This window comes from Cherax quadricarinatus, chromosome 65, assembly GCF_038502225.1.
Source record: "Cherax quadricarinatus isolate ZL_2023a chromosome 65, ASM3850222v1, whole genome shotgun sequence".
NCBI classification, from domain to species: domain Eukaryota; kingdom Metazoa; phylum Arthropoda; class Malacostraca; order Decapoda; family Parastacidae; genus Cherax; species Cherax quadricarinatus.
The window spans coordinates 14,438,556-14,456,503 of record NC_091356.1 but is presented as its reverse complement, the minus strand read 5'-3'; the positions used below and the strand labels follow the sequence as shown (position 1 = coordinate 14,456,503).

Genomic DNA, 17,948 nt, shown 5'->3' with positions numbered 1-17,948 from the left:
AACTTACAAGGTGATATAAAAAAGACCTGGAAAACCCTATCAGAAATTCTAGGAACAAAAAAGATATCACGAAATAGCGAAATAAAATTAGCAAAATCAGATGAACCCCAACTCCCACCAACAGAAACAGCAAACAGACAATGATTTCTTCTCCACTATAGGAAAAAACCTTGCCAATAAAATCCCAAGCTCAGATACCCCACCAAATGACTACCTCACTGGCAACTACCCGAACACACTGTTCCTAGCTCCGACTAACCCATACGAAGTCTCCCTTATTATCAACACACTAAAAAACAAGACAGGAGATTTAAATACCTTACCACCCTTTATATACAAAAAAATGTCACAGGTACTATCACCAATCATTGCAACACTCTTTAACAAATGCATTGAATCCTCCACCTTCCCTACAGTTCTCAAAATAGCAAGGGTCACCCCGATCCATAAAGGAGGAGACCAAACAGAGTTGAATAACTATAGGCCAATATCCAACTTACACCCTCTCTCAAAAATCTTCGAAAAATTAATTCATAAACGAATCTACTCCTACCTCATCTCCCAAAACATACTCAACCCCTGCCAATTTGGATTCAGGCCTAATAAAAATACTAATGATGCTATTATACACATGCTAGAACATATATACACTCCAATAGAGAAAAAAGAAGTCTCGCTGGGGATCTTCACTGACTTACGTAAAGCTTTTGATACAGTTGACCATGACTTGCTCCACATAAAATTGTCACACTACGGTACAAGAGGGCACTCCCTCTACTACCTCAAGTCATACCTCAGCAACAGAAGCCAATATGTGTACACAAATGGGGCAAACTCTTCCGCACAACCAATTACAGTTGGTGTCCCACAGGGAAGTGTCCTCGGCCCTCTTCTCTTTCTCATATACATAAATGACCTACCAAATGCTTCGCAATTACTCAAACCCACACTATTTGCAGATGACACTACATACGTCTTCTCTCACCCGAGTCCAGTCACGCTAGCCAATACTGTAAATACCGAATTACAGAAAATATCTACCTGGATGAGGACTAACAAACTTACACTAAACATTGACAAAACCTACTTCATTCAGTTTGGTAACAGAGCTACAGATGTACCTCTTAACATAACGATAAACGGATCACCTATCACAAAGCTAACAGAGGGAAAATTCTTAGGAATCCACCTTGATAATAGACTCAAATTTCATACACATATACAACAAATTTCTAAGAAAATTTCCAAGACTGTAGGCATACTATCGAAGATACGGTACAATGTTCCACAGTCAGCCCTCCTGGCCCTATATCACTCTCTTATATACCCCTATCTCACCTATGGAATTTGTGCATGGGGCTCAACAACAATTAACCATCTCAGACCACTAATTACCCAACAAAAGGCTGCAGTCAGAATGATAACAAATTCCCACTACAGGCGGCACACTCCACCAATATTCAAAACTCTAAACCTACTCACAATACAAAACATCCATACTTATTACTGCGCCTACTACATACATAGAACACTTAACTCTGACATAAACCCTCCCCTCAAACATCTCCTTACCAACCTCAACAGAACACATAACCATAACACTCTTTAATGTTCCTCGTGTCCATCTCACACTATGCAAAAACTCAATACACATAAAAGGCCCCAAAATCTGGAATTCATTACCTGTGAATATAATGTGTGTGTGTTAAAGATTAGCCGGTATTCTCCCGGCCCGGGCCTTGTCCAAGTGGTGGCCCGGCCTTGGCTCCCTCTTTAGGGAGTGTCTGAGACCTAAGTCTCCCATGGGAGGAGGCACAAGCACCTCCTCATCTTTGGGACCAACTGTCCCCAGGCCTAGCCACAAGCTAGGCCTCTCTGGTCTGCCATCCCCGCCCCAAGAGGGCTAATGGGAATGACAGTCTCATGAGCTAAAGGCTCGGGCTCAGGCACCTACCCTACCCTAGAAGGGTTAGGCATGGTATCGATGTGTGAATATAAAAGTTAGTTAGTTTAATATGTTTATTATGCACCCCATACCCATCCTGTGGGCGGTAGTCAAAAGATTACAGAGGTACATAATGGGTCCAGGGACTGGGCCTCAAAGTTTTGATAGCTGAGCAAGCCACAGAGGCAATGAACTCACAATTTACAAAGGTAATGAACTCACAATTTACAAAGGTAATGAACTCCAGGTAAGTCTAGTCACAATCATTACAAGTTACAAAGGTATTGTGAATATAAAAGAAACACTGTTTATCAATTCAAGACTTTTCTTAAAAACCACTTACTCACCCACAACTAAATAAATGCTGATTAACTGTAACTCATAAATGTATAACCTGTGACCCTATCAAACTGTTTTTTTTTTTTTTGTAATTACATTACCTAACAGAATACTCCATTCTCTTGAATGCTCAGTAACTCAGCAAGTATGCTACAAATTTGTACAACTTTAGTGTTCCTTACTTAAAATATTCATTTGTACTTCATGTTGTAATTTGTTTACTGTAATTTTAAGCCTGCCCATAATGGTCGGCATACAGGGGGCTTTTGGCTTGTACACTCAACCGCTGTATTTTTGTACAACTATGTATCGTGTCCAAATAATAAATAAATAAATAAATAAATAAATTATCCTGAGTTATCATAGATTATCCTGAATTGTGTTTGCGGGGGTCGAGACTCAACTCCTGGCCCCGCTTCCTGTGATGAAGTCGTGCGTATCAAGGCTTTCTCTGTTGTTGTAAATGTATTTGTGCTGGCATGCAGAGGTCAAGACCAAAATTACACTACCATAAACCATTCACAGGTTGTCGTAGATAAAATGAAATAACATACCTCTATGGGTTTGTTCATTCTGAACCTGGCCTGGTGCTTCCTTTCCTCACAATGGACGCTTCCTTTTTGTTCCTACTTGTTATGTGTTGGTGACCACTTGTGTATATACACAGACGTGGCAGTTGTGTTACACACACCTGCATGACTGTGGCAGATGTTCGTGGATACATAAACACAGTGCCATTATCCTCTGCGACTCGGGTTACACCTGGTTTACCCTGGCTGACTTTTATCTACGTTTTCTTTCTGGGTAGACCATTATATCGCAGGGTGGAGTATTTTGCTCGTCACGACCAACATCAAAACTCTGTGGTCCAGTCCCTGGACCCATTATGTACCTCTGTAATATTTTAACTACCCCCCACAGGATGGGTATGGGGTGCATAATAAACATATTAAACTAAAACAACATCTCTGCATAATTAAGTTTATTTAGGTACATGTACACGTAAGGACAATCATCATACATAGTTTAACATATGTATAAATTACCTAGGATAACCCCCAAAAAAGTCAAAGTAACTTATTACCATTGGGTTCCATATAATATCTTATTATATAACGAAGAGTTTATCATTTGGGCTTTTAATCACGTTGTTTATTACTGTATCAATAATACATTGTACTTAATGGAAACAAAGATTTTGATTTTGAATCCTGACACAAGTCTTGAATCACATGATGCCACGTAACTGGTTAAGTATCCGCTGACCTTCCCCAGCCAGGTTTCTCCCCCCTTTTTCTCACCCCAGGTTTCTCACCCATTGGGTGTTAATGAGGGTTTAAAATCTAACGACAGCACTAGGGTCATTATGGGGCCCGTTAGTACCCATGTCATCTAATAACATGTTCATTTTTCCACTATTATCTACCTTGTCCATAAATACTATTGCATTTTCTTTGTCTGTATCGTAAGGTGAAGTGTTGGATCTTAATTCATGGTATAACTTAACAAATCTTTGAGGACGATTGTGTTGTAGAGGTGTGAGCACAGTTCACATCTCTACAACATAATTGTTCTCAAAGATTTGTTAAGTTATACGAAGAATTAAGGAAAGATCCTGGACTTCACCTTACGAAACAGACAAAGCAAATGCCATAGTATATATGAACAAGGTAGATTATATTGGAAAAATGAAGATGTTATACAAATAACCCGCACATTAAAGAGAGAAGCCTACGACGACGTTTCGGTCCGACTTGGACAATTTACAAATGGTCCAAGTCGGACCGAAACGTCGTCGTAGGCTTCTCTCTTTTATGTGCGGGTTATTTGTGTATCGTTCCAGTCACGGTATTGTGCCTTTTTGTTATTTATGAACATGATATTAAGACGGGGGAACTTACGTGCCTCTTAAAACACTCATCATATATACAATGATCAAAATAAACCTCTATGTGTACATATCCTGTAAAACACAAAGAATCATGATACCCTTGAGGTTATTCCAAACGCTGTTAGATTACCTGGAGTATACCTGGAGAGAGCTTCAGGGGTCAACATCCCCGAGGCCCGGTCTGTGAGCAGGCGTCATGGTAGATCAGGACCTGATCAACCAGGCTGTTACTATTGCCTGCACGCAACCCGACGTACAAACCACAGCCCGGCTGACCAGGTACTGACTTTAGGTGCCTATCCAGCGCCTTCCTGAAAACAACCAGGGGTCTAGTGATAATCCCCCTTATGTATCCTGGGAGGTAGTTGAGTACACTGACATACAACACTATTGTGTTGTCTCTCAGTGTACTCGTGGCGCCCATACTTTTCATTGGGGGAATGTTGCATCTCCTGCCGAGTCTTTTGCTTTCACACGGATTGATTTTCATGTACAAGTTTGGTACTAATCCCTCTAGGATTTTCCAAGGGTTTATGACCATGGATCTCTCCCGCCTGCATTCTAGGTCAGCAATTTCACCTGCCTTGAAAGGTGCTGTTAGTGTGCAGCAATATTACAGCCTCGATATAACAAAAGACCTTAAGAGTGTCATCATGGGCTTGGCATCCCTAGTTTTGAAGGTTCTCATTATCCATCCTCTCATTTTTCTAGCAGATGCTATTAATACAATGTTGTGGTCTTTGAAAGTGAGATCCTCTAACATTTCCACTCCCAGGTCTTTTACATTAGTTTTTCGCTCTATTGTGTCGTTGAAATCTGTTTTATATTCTGATATAGCTTTAATTTCCTCACGTTTTCCATATCGGAGTAATTGAAATTTCTCATCATTGAACTTCATACTGCTTTCTGCACCGCATTTAAAGATTTGGCTGATGTCCGCCTGGAGGACACTGTCATGCAAATTCGGGTGTCATTTGCAAAGGAGGACACCTAATTAAATTTTTATTTCGAATAATATACAGATGGTTTAACACAAGTGCTAATTTATTCAGAGGTTTTGAAGGCAGATATACGAGTATATATACTTACATATTTAGTGTATCATATAAATGTAACCCAAGACAACTAAGTCTGACTTATTGCCAATGGAGTCTGTTTATGGTTCAGTGCAAAACGACTTTGAGAGGAAAATTAAACGGATGAGAGAGTTTTTTAGTTTAATATGTTTATTATGCACCACATACCCGTCCTGTGGGCGGTAGTCAAAAGATTACAGAGGTACATAATTGGTCCAGGGACTGGACTCCAAAGTTTTGATAGCTGAGCAAGTTACAGAGGTAATGAACTCACAATTTACAAAGGTAATGAACTCACAATTTACAAAGGTAATGAACTCACAATTTACAAAGGTAATGAACTCCAGGTAAGTCTGGTCGAGAGAAAAGTGTATATTTCGTTTTCACTTGCAGCCCCTCTTCAGCAGATGAGAATATTAATGACAGAGGCTTAAGTATACAAATCTATCTCACTTGTCTCATGTTTCTCTCCCAGATGTTTCACAATTTACTTCAGTCATTTTATTGTAAGCATCTTTAGGATTATTTAACCCGAGGTAATCCAAAGTAACCCGAGGTAATCCAAAGTAACACGAGGTAATCCAAAGTAAGACAAGGTAATCCAAAGTAAGACAAGGTAATCCAAAGTAACACAAGGTAATCCAAAGTAAGATAAGGTAATCCAAAGTAACACAAGGTAATCCAAAGTAACACAAGGTAATCCAAAGTAACACGAGGTAATCCAAAGTAATACAAGGTAATCCAAAGTAACACGAGGTAATCCAAAGTAATACAAGGTAATACAAAGTAACACAAGGTAATCCAAAGTAACACAAGGTAATCTAAAGTAAAACGAGGTAATCAAAATTAACACAAGGTAATCCAAAGTAACACAAGGTAATCCAAAGTAACACAAGGTAATCCAAAGTAACACAAGGTAATCCAAAGTAACACAAGGTAATCCAAAGTAACACGAGGTAATCCGGTAAATCCAAGTATTGTGGCTTATTTCCATTTGTTCCTAAAGCATGTTTAATATAATTATTTCCGTCTCCAGGGTTATAATTAATCCATCTAACATGTACAGCACCAGTTAGTTAAGGTTATAATTAATCCATCTAACATGTACAGCATCAGTTAGTTAAGGTTATAATTAATCCATCTAACATGTACAGCATCAGTTAGTTAAGGTTATAATTAATCCATCTAACATGTACAGCATCAGTTAGTTAAGGTTATAATTAATCCATCTAACATGTACAGCATCAGTTAGTTAAGGTTATAATTAATCCATCTAACATGTACAGCACCAGTTAGTTAAGGTTATAATTAATCCATCTAACATGTACAGCACCAGTTAGTTAAGTACCAATTAACAAAAATGACTATATCCACGACCATAATTTTTAAAGGGGTGGACTGGTAAGCCAGCGGAAGGATAGATAAGATTTTGCTGGGATTAGCCACCCAGGATAACGCAAGAAAGTCAGTGCGTCATCGAGGGACTGTCTTATTTCCATTGTGGTCCTCAATCTTGTCCCCCAGGATGCCACCCACAACAGTCGACTAACACTCAGGTACCTACTTGCTAGGTGAACAGGACAACAGGTGTAAGGAAACGCGTCGAAATGTTTCCACCCCGTCGGGAATCGAACCCAGTCCCTCAGCGTGTGAAGCGAGTGCTTTGCCATCCAGGCCACGGTCAGATGACCAAAAAGCTCCAGCTGTGGGTCATCATGTGACTAAGACCCGCGTCAGAAAACACTTGTCCTGTTTCCCGACGAACCTTACCTAACCTAACCAACTATTCAGTAATACTTTAATACCTAACGTAACATGCATCAAAGTGTATATGCACTCTGTATATACACTGTATACACACTGAGACATGCACCTCTCAGTGTATATACACTGAGACATACACATATTAGTGTATATACACTGAGACATACACCTCTGAATGTATATACACTGAGACATACACCTCTGAGTGTATATACACTGAAACATACACCTCTGAATGTATATACACTGAGACATACGCCTCTGAGTGTATATACACTGAAACATACACCTCCGAGTGTATATACACTGAGACATACACCTCTGAATGTATATACACTGAAACATACACCTCCGAGTGTATATATCGTGTGGTAGAGGTAGCAAGGAGAGATGATCAGCACACACCACTGTGAGTAACAACACTCCCTGGGGATTATAAGTCCTGACGAGAGACAAGATTAATGACTGGACAAAAAAAAAATGTATTGACGAGGCTAGCGGCGTAGGTGGGTGAAAACAGCAGCCCTGAGTCATGTTATCCTCACAACCGAATATACCTGGGTGCGATTTACTGGCTAATTCAGGCTTGAGGGCAAGTTTCCCTATACCTGCTGTCCCTGTTTATCTAGCGTTAAATAGGTACCTGGGTGTTTGTCTCCTTACACTTACTGCCCCTGTGTACTCACCTATATGTGAATATACAGGGGCAAGCAAGGGTTAGATAAGCACCCAGGTACCTATTTAATGCTAGATAACCTTTCAGATCTAAATGAGATGAGTTCTTCAGTTCTATGCTTGACTGATATCTGGAATGCCTGGAGTATACCTGGAGTATACCTGGAGTATACCTGGAGAGGGTTTCGGGGTACCTCCGCGACCCGGTCTGTGACCAGTCCTCGCGGTGAAGCAGAGCCCCATCAACCAGGCTGCTACTGCTCCCCTCACGCAAACCGACGTACGAACCACAGCCCGGTTGTTCAGGTACAGACTTTAGGTGCCTGTCCAGTGCCTTCTTAAAGACAGCCAGGGGCCTACTGGTAATTCCCTTTATGTAGGCTGGGAGGCAGTTGAACAGTCTTGAGCCCCGGACACTTATTGTGTTCTCTCAGTGTACTCGTGGCGCCCCTGCTTTTCATCGGGGGAATGTTGCATCTCCTGCCGAGTCGTTTGCTTTCATAGGGAGTGATTTTCGTGTGCAGGTTTGGTACCAATCCCTCCAGGACCTTCCAAGTGTATATTATCATGTATCTCTCTCGCCTGCGTTCCAAGGAATACAGATCAACCGTTCCCAGTAATTTAGGTGCCTTATCGTGCTTATATGTGCCGTGAAAGTTCTTTGTACATTCTCCAGCTCTGCAATGTTTTGAAGTTTTGGCGGTAAAGATTGAAAATCAAAACCTTGTCATTGTGGAGGCATACAAGCCTCCAGATGCAACTTCCCAGCAATTCCAGGAGTAGCTTTTGACCACTGTCTGGAAAATCTCCCAGCTCCTGCCCCAAACATCTTACTACTAGGAGATTTCAACCTGAGACACCTAAAATAGAGAAGTATAGCAAACAATGCTTTAGCAGAGATCACCTCGGGAGGCAGCTCAGATGAAAATTCACACACACACGAACTATTAAATCTCTGCACCAAATTCACCTTAAACCAGCAAATATTAGAGCCTAAAAAATACGCTGGACCTCATCTTCGCTAACAACGACGATCTGATACGTAATATAACGGTATCAAAGACAACACATTCAGATCACAACATAATAGAGGTACAGACATGTATGCACAGGGCTTCTTAACAGCAAAATGTGAGCAGTCATGAAGGTCTCTTCTTGAAATTTAATTTCAATAACAAAAACATACAATGGGATCAAGGAAACCATTTCCTAATTGAAACAAGCTGGGAAGATATCCTAAACAACATGGATCCGAACACATGCCTTGAAAAAAATGAATTCTGTAGTTCTTGAGATCTGCTCAAGACACATTCCATTAAGAAAAAGAAAGATAAGATGTAAACTAGAAATATAAAGTCGCTCCCTATACAGACGAGGGCGATGAGTCACAGAGCTGCTGATATATATGAAATACGAAGGGAGGCACTAGTCAAGGAAATTGCAAATATCGAACTTAAGCTGAAGGAATCTTACAGGAGACAAGAATGACAGAAAGAACTAAAAGCCATAAACGAAACTGAAAAAAAACTTCTTCTCTAATGCCAAATCCAAGGGAAAAACAACATCCAGTATTAGGCCCCTGCTTAGACGAGATGGGCCATACACAGATGACAACCAAGAAATGAGTGAGATACAAAAGTGCCAATATGACTCAGTGTTCAGTGAGCCACTGCCCAGACTAAGGGTCGACAATCCAAATAAATTCTTTATGAACGAAACCCAAAATTTGGTCATCTCAAAAATCTCGAATATATTATTCAAACTCCACAAGACTTTGAAGAGGCAATAAATGAAATGCCCATGCACTCTGTCCCAGGCCCAGACTCATGGAACTCCGTGTTCACCAAGAACTGCAAGAAGCCCCTATCGCGTGCCTTCAGCATTTTATGGAGAGGGAGCATGGACACAGGGGTCATCCCACACTCACTAAAAACAACAGACATAGTCCCACTCCACAAAGGTGGCAGTAAAGCAACTGCAAAGAACTACAGACCGATAGCACTAACATCCCATATCATAAAAGTCTTTGAGAGGGTTCTAAGAAGCAAGATCACCAACCATCTAGATACCCATCAATTACACAACCCAGGGCAACACGGGTTTAGAGCAGGTCGCTCCTGCCTGTCCCAGCTACTGGAGCACTATGACAAGGTCCTGGATGCTGTAGAGGATAAACAAAATATTGATGTGGTGTACACAGACTTTGCAAAAGCTTTCGACAAGTGTGACCATGGTGTAATAGCACACAAAATGCGTGATAAAGGAATAACGGGAAAAGTTAGTAGATTGATCTATAATTTCCTGACAAATAGAACACAAAGAGTAATAGTAAACAGAGTAAAGTCCCAGGCAGCAACGGTAAAAAGCTCTGTTCCACAAGGCACAGTACTCGCTCCCATTCTATTTCTCATCCTCATTTCTGACATAGACAAAGATGTAAGCCATAGCTCCGTGTCTTCCTTTGTGGATGGCACCCGGATCACCATGGCAGTGACCTCCATCGAAGACACCGCGAGACTCCAAGCGGACATCAACCAAATCTTCGAATGGGTCTCTCAAAACAATATGATGTTCAACGAGGAGAAATTTCAACTACTCAGACATGGGAAACTTGAGGAAATTAAAAATATATCAGGGTATACGACAAATTCTAATCATACAATAGAGTGGAAAAGTAATGTAAAGGACCTGGGAGTGATAATGTCAGAGGATCTAACCTTCAAAGACCACAACAATGTATCTACCTCATCTGCTAGGAAAATGATAGGATGGATAATGATAACCTTCAAAACTAGGGACGCCAAGCCCATGATGATTCTCTTCAAAGAGCTTGTTCTCTCTAGGCTGGAATACTGCTGTAAACTGACCCCCCTTCCCAATTCAAGGCTGGCGACATTGCAAACCTGGAGAGTGTACAAAGGACTTTCGCGGCACACATAAGTACCATAAGGCACCTAAATTATTGGGTTGAAGATCCTTGATCTGTATTCCTTGGAACGTAGGCGAGAGAGATACATGATAATATACACCTAGAAGGTCCTGGAGGGATTGGTACCAAACCTGCACACGAAAATCATTCCCTATGAAAGCAAAACACTCGGCAGGAGATGCAACATTCTCCCGATGAAAAGCAGGGGCGCCACGAGTACACTGAGAGACAACACAATAAGTGTCCGGGGCCCAAGACTGCTTAAGTGACTCTCAGCCTACATAAGGGGAATTACCAGTAGACCCCTGACTGTCTTTAAGAAGGCACTGGACAGGCACCTAAAGTCAGTACCTGACCAACCGGGCTGTGGTTCGTACGTCGGGTTGTGTGCGGCCAGTAGTAACAGCCTGGTTGATCAGACCCTGATCCACTATGAGGCCTGGTCTCAGACCGAGCCGCGGGGGCGTTGACCCCCGAAACCTTGTCCAGGTAAACTCCAGGCTCACTATAATACACCATACAACGTTATGAAGCGTCAAATACACTTCCTCCACCAGAGCTTCAGCACTTCCAGGAATACCACGAGAAAATATTAATCTCTGAAGGATAATTTTAGTCCTATGAAACTAAGTGTGGTGTGGCGGAGCGTTGACGCCACTCAGAGATGTGCTCAGTTGTTAGATTTAAGGTCGATAGAGTATAGTAAGTGCTATTAAAGGCTCAGTCCAGCTAGTTCTATGGTATTAGTAATGCTGACAAACTTTTATTCCCTAAAATAAGAGTTAAGCCCTGAGTGCACATGCAATGAGAGATATAACAAACCATACCACGGGCGGGGATAGAACCCGCGATCAGAGAGTCTCAAAACTCCAGATATACATGTTGATGTTCACTGGTCTTCCCAGGGTTAATACCAAGATAAATCAGGAAAGCCAAACACACTGGCGCATTTTCGATGGGATCCCTAAATTCTTTCCCTGGATGTTACTCTCAACGGTTGACTGACTTTACTGCTAGATTAAAAGAGGAGTCACCTGCACGACCTATGAGTCAAGCAAGTAATAATAACCTCAGTTCTTCAGGGAGGAAAACTTAGAAACTGTTGTAGCTAGTGAACCTCACTGACCTGCTGAAGTCTCTCAGCTTAGGTTGAAACATTTCAGCACTGACTTTCTTGGGTTATCCCGGGTGGCTAGCACTCTCCTGGGTTAAAAATTCCAGCAAATCTTATCTTAGCCACGGCAGTTTTCATCATTTATTCCTGGTGGAGCCAGCTACTGTGACTCACCCATGACATCTGAGCTACACTGCTACTCCACCCTGAATCATCTTTGACATGTGAAGTGTAATTAAGGATGGATATGAATAACTCTCTCAGAAAATGTCTTACTCAGCACCAGTATCCTGACGAAGCTCTTTCCTGACTCACCCGTCCAGCTCTTAAACTCTTGTAATCTTTGGAATGCGCAGAGGAAGTCTAATATCTCTTAGACTGTGCAGACAAGTGTGTATATAAAATGTATATATTATAGATAGTTTAATATGTTTATTATGCACCCCATACCCATCCTGTGGGTGGTAGTCAAAAGATTACAGACGTACCTAAAATGGAGGAATATAGGAAATAATGTTGTTGCAGTAATAACACCAGGAGGCAGCTCTGACGAGAACTCACACACACACACACGAGCTTTTAAATCTCTGTATAAAATTCAACTTAAACTAGCAAACAATAGAGCCTACTAGACTGGAGAATACACTAGACCTCATCTTCACTAACAATGATGATCTGATAAGAAATGTCAGCATATCAAAAACAATATACTCAGATCACAACATAATTGAGGTTCAGACATGTATGCGCGGTGCCCCAGACCGACATAATGAGATTAGTCACGAGGGAGCATTCACTAAATTCAACTTCAATAACAAAAACATAAAGTGGGACCAAGTAAACCAAGTCCTAATCGATATAAGCCGGGAAGATAGACTAAGCAACACAGACCCCAACTTATGCCTAGAACAGATTAACTCTGTGGCACTCGATGTATGCTCAAGGCTTATTCCTCTAAGAAAAAGGAGGAGTAGATGTAAAATAGAAAGAGACAGGCGCTCCCTTTACAGGCGATGGAAAAGAATAACAGAGCGGCTAAAAGAGGCCAATATATCTGAAATGCTTAGGGAGACACGGGTCAGAGAAATAGCAAACATCGAAATAAAGCAAAAGGAATCTTATAGGAGTGAGGAATCGCGGGAAGAGCTAAAAGCCATAAATGAAATCGAAAGAAACCCAAAGTATTTCTTTTCTTATGCCAATCAAAGTCGAGAAGAACATTCAGTATTGGGCCCCTACTTAAACAAGATGGGTCCTGCACAGATGACAGCAAGGAAATGAGTGAGCTACTCAAGTCCCAGTATGACTCAGTTTTTAGCAAGCCGCTAACCAGACTGAGAATCGAAGATCAAAATGAATTTTTTATGAGAGAGCCACAAAATTTGGTTAACACAAGCCTATCCGATGTTATCCTGACGCCAAATGACTTCGAACAGGCGATAAATGACATGCCCATGCACTCTGCCCCAGGGCCAGACTCATGGAACTCTGTGTTCATCAAGAACTGCAAGAAGCCCCTATCACGTGCTTTTACCATCCTATGGAGAGGGAGCATGGACACGGGGGTCGTCCCACAGTTACTAAAAACAACAGACATAGCCCCACTCCACAAAGGGGGCAGTAAAGCAACAGCAAAGAACTACAGACCGATAGCACTAACATCCCATATCATAAAAATCTTTGAAAGGGTCCTAAGAAGCAAGATCGCCACCCCTCTAGATACCCATCAATTACACAACCCAGGGCAACATGTTTAGAGCAGGTCGCTCCTTCTGTCCCAACTACTGAATCACTACGACAAGGTCCTAGATGCACTAGAAGGCAAAAAGAATGCAGATGTAATATATACAGACTTTGCAAAAGCCTTCGACAAGTGTGACCATGGCGTAATAGCGCACAAAATGGTGCTAAAGGAATCACAGGAATAGTTGGTAGATGGATCTATAATTTCCTCACAAACAGAACACAAAGAGTAGTAGTCAACAGAGTAAAGTCTGAGGCAGCTACGGTGAAAAGATCTGTTCCACAAGGCACAGTACTCGTTCCCATCTTGTTTCTCATCCTCATATCTGACATAGACAAGGATGTCAGCCACAACACCGTGTCTTCCTTTGCAGATGACATCCGAATCTGCATGACAGTGTCTTCCATTGCAGACACTGCAAGGCTCCAGACGGACATCAACCAAATCTTTCAATGGGGTGCAGAAAACAATATGAAGTTCAACAATGAGAGATTTCAATTACTCCGATATGGTAAACATGAGGAAATTAAAACTTCATCAGAGTACAAAACAAATTCTGGCCACAAAATAGAGCGAAAAACCTACGTCAAAGACCTGGGAGTGATCATGTCTGAGGATCTCACCTTCAAGGACCATAACATTGTATCAATCGCATCTGCTAGAAAAATGACAGGATGGATAATGAGAACCTTCAAAACTAGGGATGCCAAGCCCGTGATGACACTCTTCAGGTCGCTTGTTCTATCTAGGCTGGAATATTGCTGCACACTAACAGCACCTTTCAAGGCAGGTGAAATTGCTGACCTAGAAAATGTACAGAGAACCTTCACGGCGCGCATAACGGAGATAAAACACCTCAATTACTGGGAGTGCTTGAAGTTCCTGAACCTGTACTCCCTGGAACGCAGGCGGGAGAGATACATGATTATATACACATGGAAAATCCTAGAGGGACTAGTACCGAACTTGCACACGAAAATCACTCACTACGAAAGCAAAAGACTCGGTAGTCGATGCAACATCCCCTCATTGAAAAGCAGGGGTGTCACTAGCACGTTAAGAGACCATACAATAAGTGTCAGGGGCCCGAGACTGTTCAACTGCCTCCCAGCACACATAAGGGGGATTACCAACAGACCCCTGGCAGTCTTCAAGCTGGCACTGGACAAGCACCTAAAGTCGGTTCCTGACCAGCCGGGCTGTGGCTCGTACGTTGGTTTGCGTGCAGCCAGCAGCAACAGCCTGGTTGATCAGGCTCTGATCCACCAGGAGGCCTGGTCACAGACCGGGCCGCGGGGGCGTTGACCCCCGGAACTCTCTCCAGGTAAACTCCAGGTACGTAATGGGTCCAGGGACTGGACTCCAAAGTTATGATAGTTGAACATGTTACTGTGGTAATGAACTATTTATATACTTATATAGTAGTCAGATATTTATGTAGACATGAATTAGGTACACAATGATGCGCACACACACACACACACACACACACACACACACACACACACACACACACACACACACACACACACACACAAGTTTAATTGGTAATGCATTATTTACAGTGGCCAGAGTCAGGGTATTTCTAAACACCAGCAATTTGAAAAAGTTGAATGTAGGCTCGGTCAGCTTCGTCAGGAAACAGGACAAATATTTCCTGATGATGACACGTCATTGGAGCTTTTGGTCATCTGATCGAGTCCTTCGTCTGGCTTATCGGTCCACCACTTTAGAAATTAAGGTCATAGTTATAACCATTTAATTAAAAAAAAAAAGTCGTGTTTACATTTTTTTTGCACTGACAAAAATAATCAAAACAGTTTTCGAATTTGAAACTGTTTTGCCTATTGAAAGGTAATATATATTTTAACATTAAATTTTACAGCTACTTGTCGTTTTAATAATATATTGGTTAAATTAGGATGTTATATATTACGTAACTTGACGCACTCAGGTGCTGCCAGAGTGGAAGACCTGAAGTATGGAGAGGGAGTCATTTAAATATATTATGTAGAAAACATACACACACACACACACACACACACACACACACACACAGTCATAGAGTTGTAAGGCAGTGGAATAGCCTAGAAAATGACGTAGTGGAGGCAGGAACCATACACAGTTTTAAGACGAGGTTTGATAAAGCTCATGGAGCGGGGAGAGAGAGGGTCTAGTAGCAACCGGTGAAGAGGCGGGGCCAGGAGCTAGGACTCGACCCCTGCAACCACAAATAGGTGAGTACACACACACACACACACACACACACACACACACACACACACACAAAGACCAGGCGATCAGGCTGAGGAAAGAAAGTGGGGTACTCACCAGAAGCGATCAAGAGGTATGTGAGGAGCTCAACAAGAGATTTAAGGAAGTATTTACAGTGGAGACAGGAAGGCCACTGGGTGGACAGAACAGAGGGGGACGCCAACAAGGAATATACCAACAAGTGCTAGATGGCATACACACAACTGAGGAGGAGGTGAAGAAGCTGGTAAAGGATCTTGATACCTCAAAAGCAATGGGACCAGACAACATCTCCCCGTGGGTCCTTAGAGAGGGAGCAGAAATGCTGTGTGTGCCACTAACAACAATCTTCAGCACATCCCTTGTAACTGGGCAACTACCTGAGGTATGGAAGATGGTAAATGTAGTACCCATATTTATAAAAGGAGACAGAAAAGAGGCACTAAACTATAGACCAGTGTCACTGACGTGCATAGTATGCAAAGTAATGGAGAAGATTATCAGGAGGAGAGTGGTGGAGCACCTGAAACGGAACAAGAGTATAAATGCCATCCAGTACAGATTTATGGAAGGCAAATCCTGTGTCACAAAGCTACTGGAGTTTTATGATAAAGTAACAGAAGACACGAGAGAGAGGGGTGGGTTGATTGCATCTTCTTGGACTGCAAGAAGGCCTTCGACACAGGTCCTCACAGGAGATTGGTGCAGAAGCTAGAGGATCAGGCGCATATAACAGTAAGGGCGCTGCAATGGATCAGAGAATACCTGACAGGGAGACAACAATAAGTCATGGTATGTGATGAGGTATCACAGTGGGCACCTGTGATAAGCAGGGTCCCACCGGGGTCGGTCCTAAGACCAGTGCTATTTCTGGTATATGTGAATGGCATAATGGAAGGGTTAGAGTCAGAAATGTCCCTGTTCGCAGATGATGTTAAGTTTATGAGGAGAATTAAATCAGATGAGGATCAGGTAGGACTCCAAAGAAACCTGGACAGGCTGGATGCCTGGTCCAGCAACAGGCTTCTCGAATTTAACCCCGCCAAATGTAAAGTCATGAAAATCGGGGAAGGGCAAAGAAGACCGCAGACAGAGTATAGGCTAGGTGGCCAAAGACTGCAAACCTCGCTCAAGGAGAAAAATCTTGGGGTGAGTATAACACCAAGCACGTCTCCGGAAGCACACATCAACCAGATAACTGCTGCAGCATATGGGCGCCTGGCAAACCTGAGAATAGCGCTCCGACACCTTAGTAAGGAATCGTTCAAGACACTGTACACCGTGTACGTCAGGCCCATACTGGAGTATGCAGCACCAGTTTGGAACCCGCACTTGATCAAGCACGTCAAGAAATTAGAGAAAGTGCAAAGGTTTGTGACAAGGTTAGTTCCAGAGCTAAGGGGAATGTTATATTAAGAAAGGTTGAGGGAAATCAGCCTGACGACACTGGAGGACAGGAGGGTTAGGGGAGACATGATAACAACATACAAAATACTGCATGGAGAAGACAAGGTGGACAGAGACAGGATGTTCCAGAGAGGGGACAAAGAAACAAGGGGTCACAGTTGGAAGTTGAAGACCCAGATGAGTCAAGGGATGTTAGGAAGTATTTCTTGTCATAGAGTAGTCAGGAAGTGGAATAGCCTAGCAAGTGATGTAGTGGAGACAGGAACCATACATAGCTTTATGATGAAGTATGATAAAGCTCATGGAGCAGGGAGAGTGAGGACCTAGTAGCACTCAGTGAAGAGGCGGGGCCAGGAGCTGAGTCTCACACATACACACACACACACACACACACACACACACACATACACACACCCACACACACACACACCCACACACACACACAAACACACACACACACACACACACATACACACACCCACACTCACACACACACACACACACACACACACACACACACATGCACTAGAAGTAGTACACACTTGGTCTACAGTAATGATTAACCACACTCGTATAATAGACAGGTAATACTTCATTTTCTTTACTAACGTTTAGTAGTTCATATATATATATATATATATATATATATATATATATATATATATATATATATATATATATATATATATATATATATATATATATATTTATATATATATTTATATATATATATATATATATATATATATATATATATATATATATATATATATATATATATATATATATATATATATATTGTTTTTAAGAA

General features: G+C 41.9%; 1 protein-coding gene across 7 annotated transcripts in view; it reads right to left on the bottom strand.

The window, feature by feature from the left end:
* LOC128700550 (transformer-2 protein homolog alpha) overlaps nucleotides 1–2,931 on the bottom strand; it is a 153,504-nt gene extending 150,573 nt beyond the window's left edge. For 2 of the 7 annotated variants that reach the window (XR_008408779.2, XM_053793819.2), the window contains exon 1: nucleotides 2,839–2,919. Coding sequence is in view for 5 of the 7 variants with exons in the window: in XM_053793819.2 (XP_053649794.1) it covers nucleotides 2,839–2,856 (18 nt within the window). In the remaining 2 variants the exon portion in view is untranslated. Of the gene's footprint in view, nucleotides 1–2,838 lie in introns of all 7 variants that reach the window. The other 5 variants (XR_008408778.2, XM_053793823.2, XM_070098973.1 and 2 more) reach the window with 5 other exon arrangements.
* Nucleotides 2,932–17,948: the final 15,017 nt, after the last annotated feature.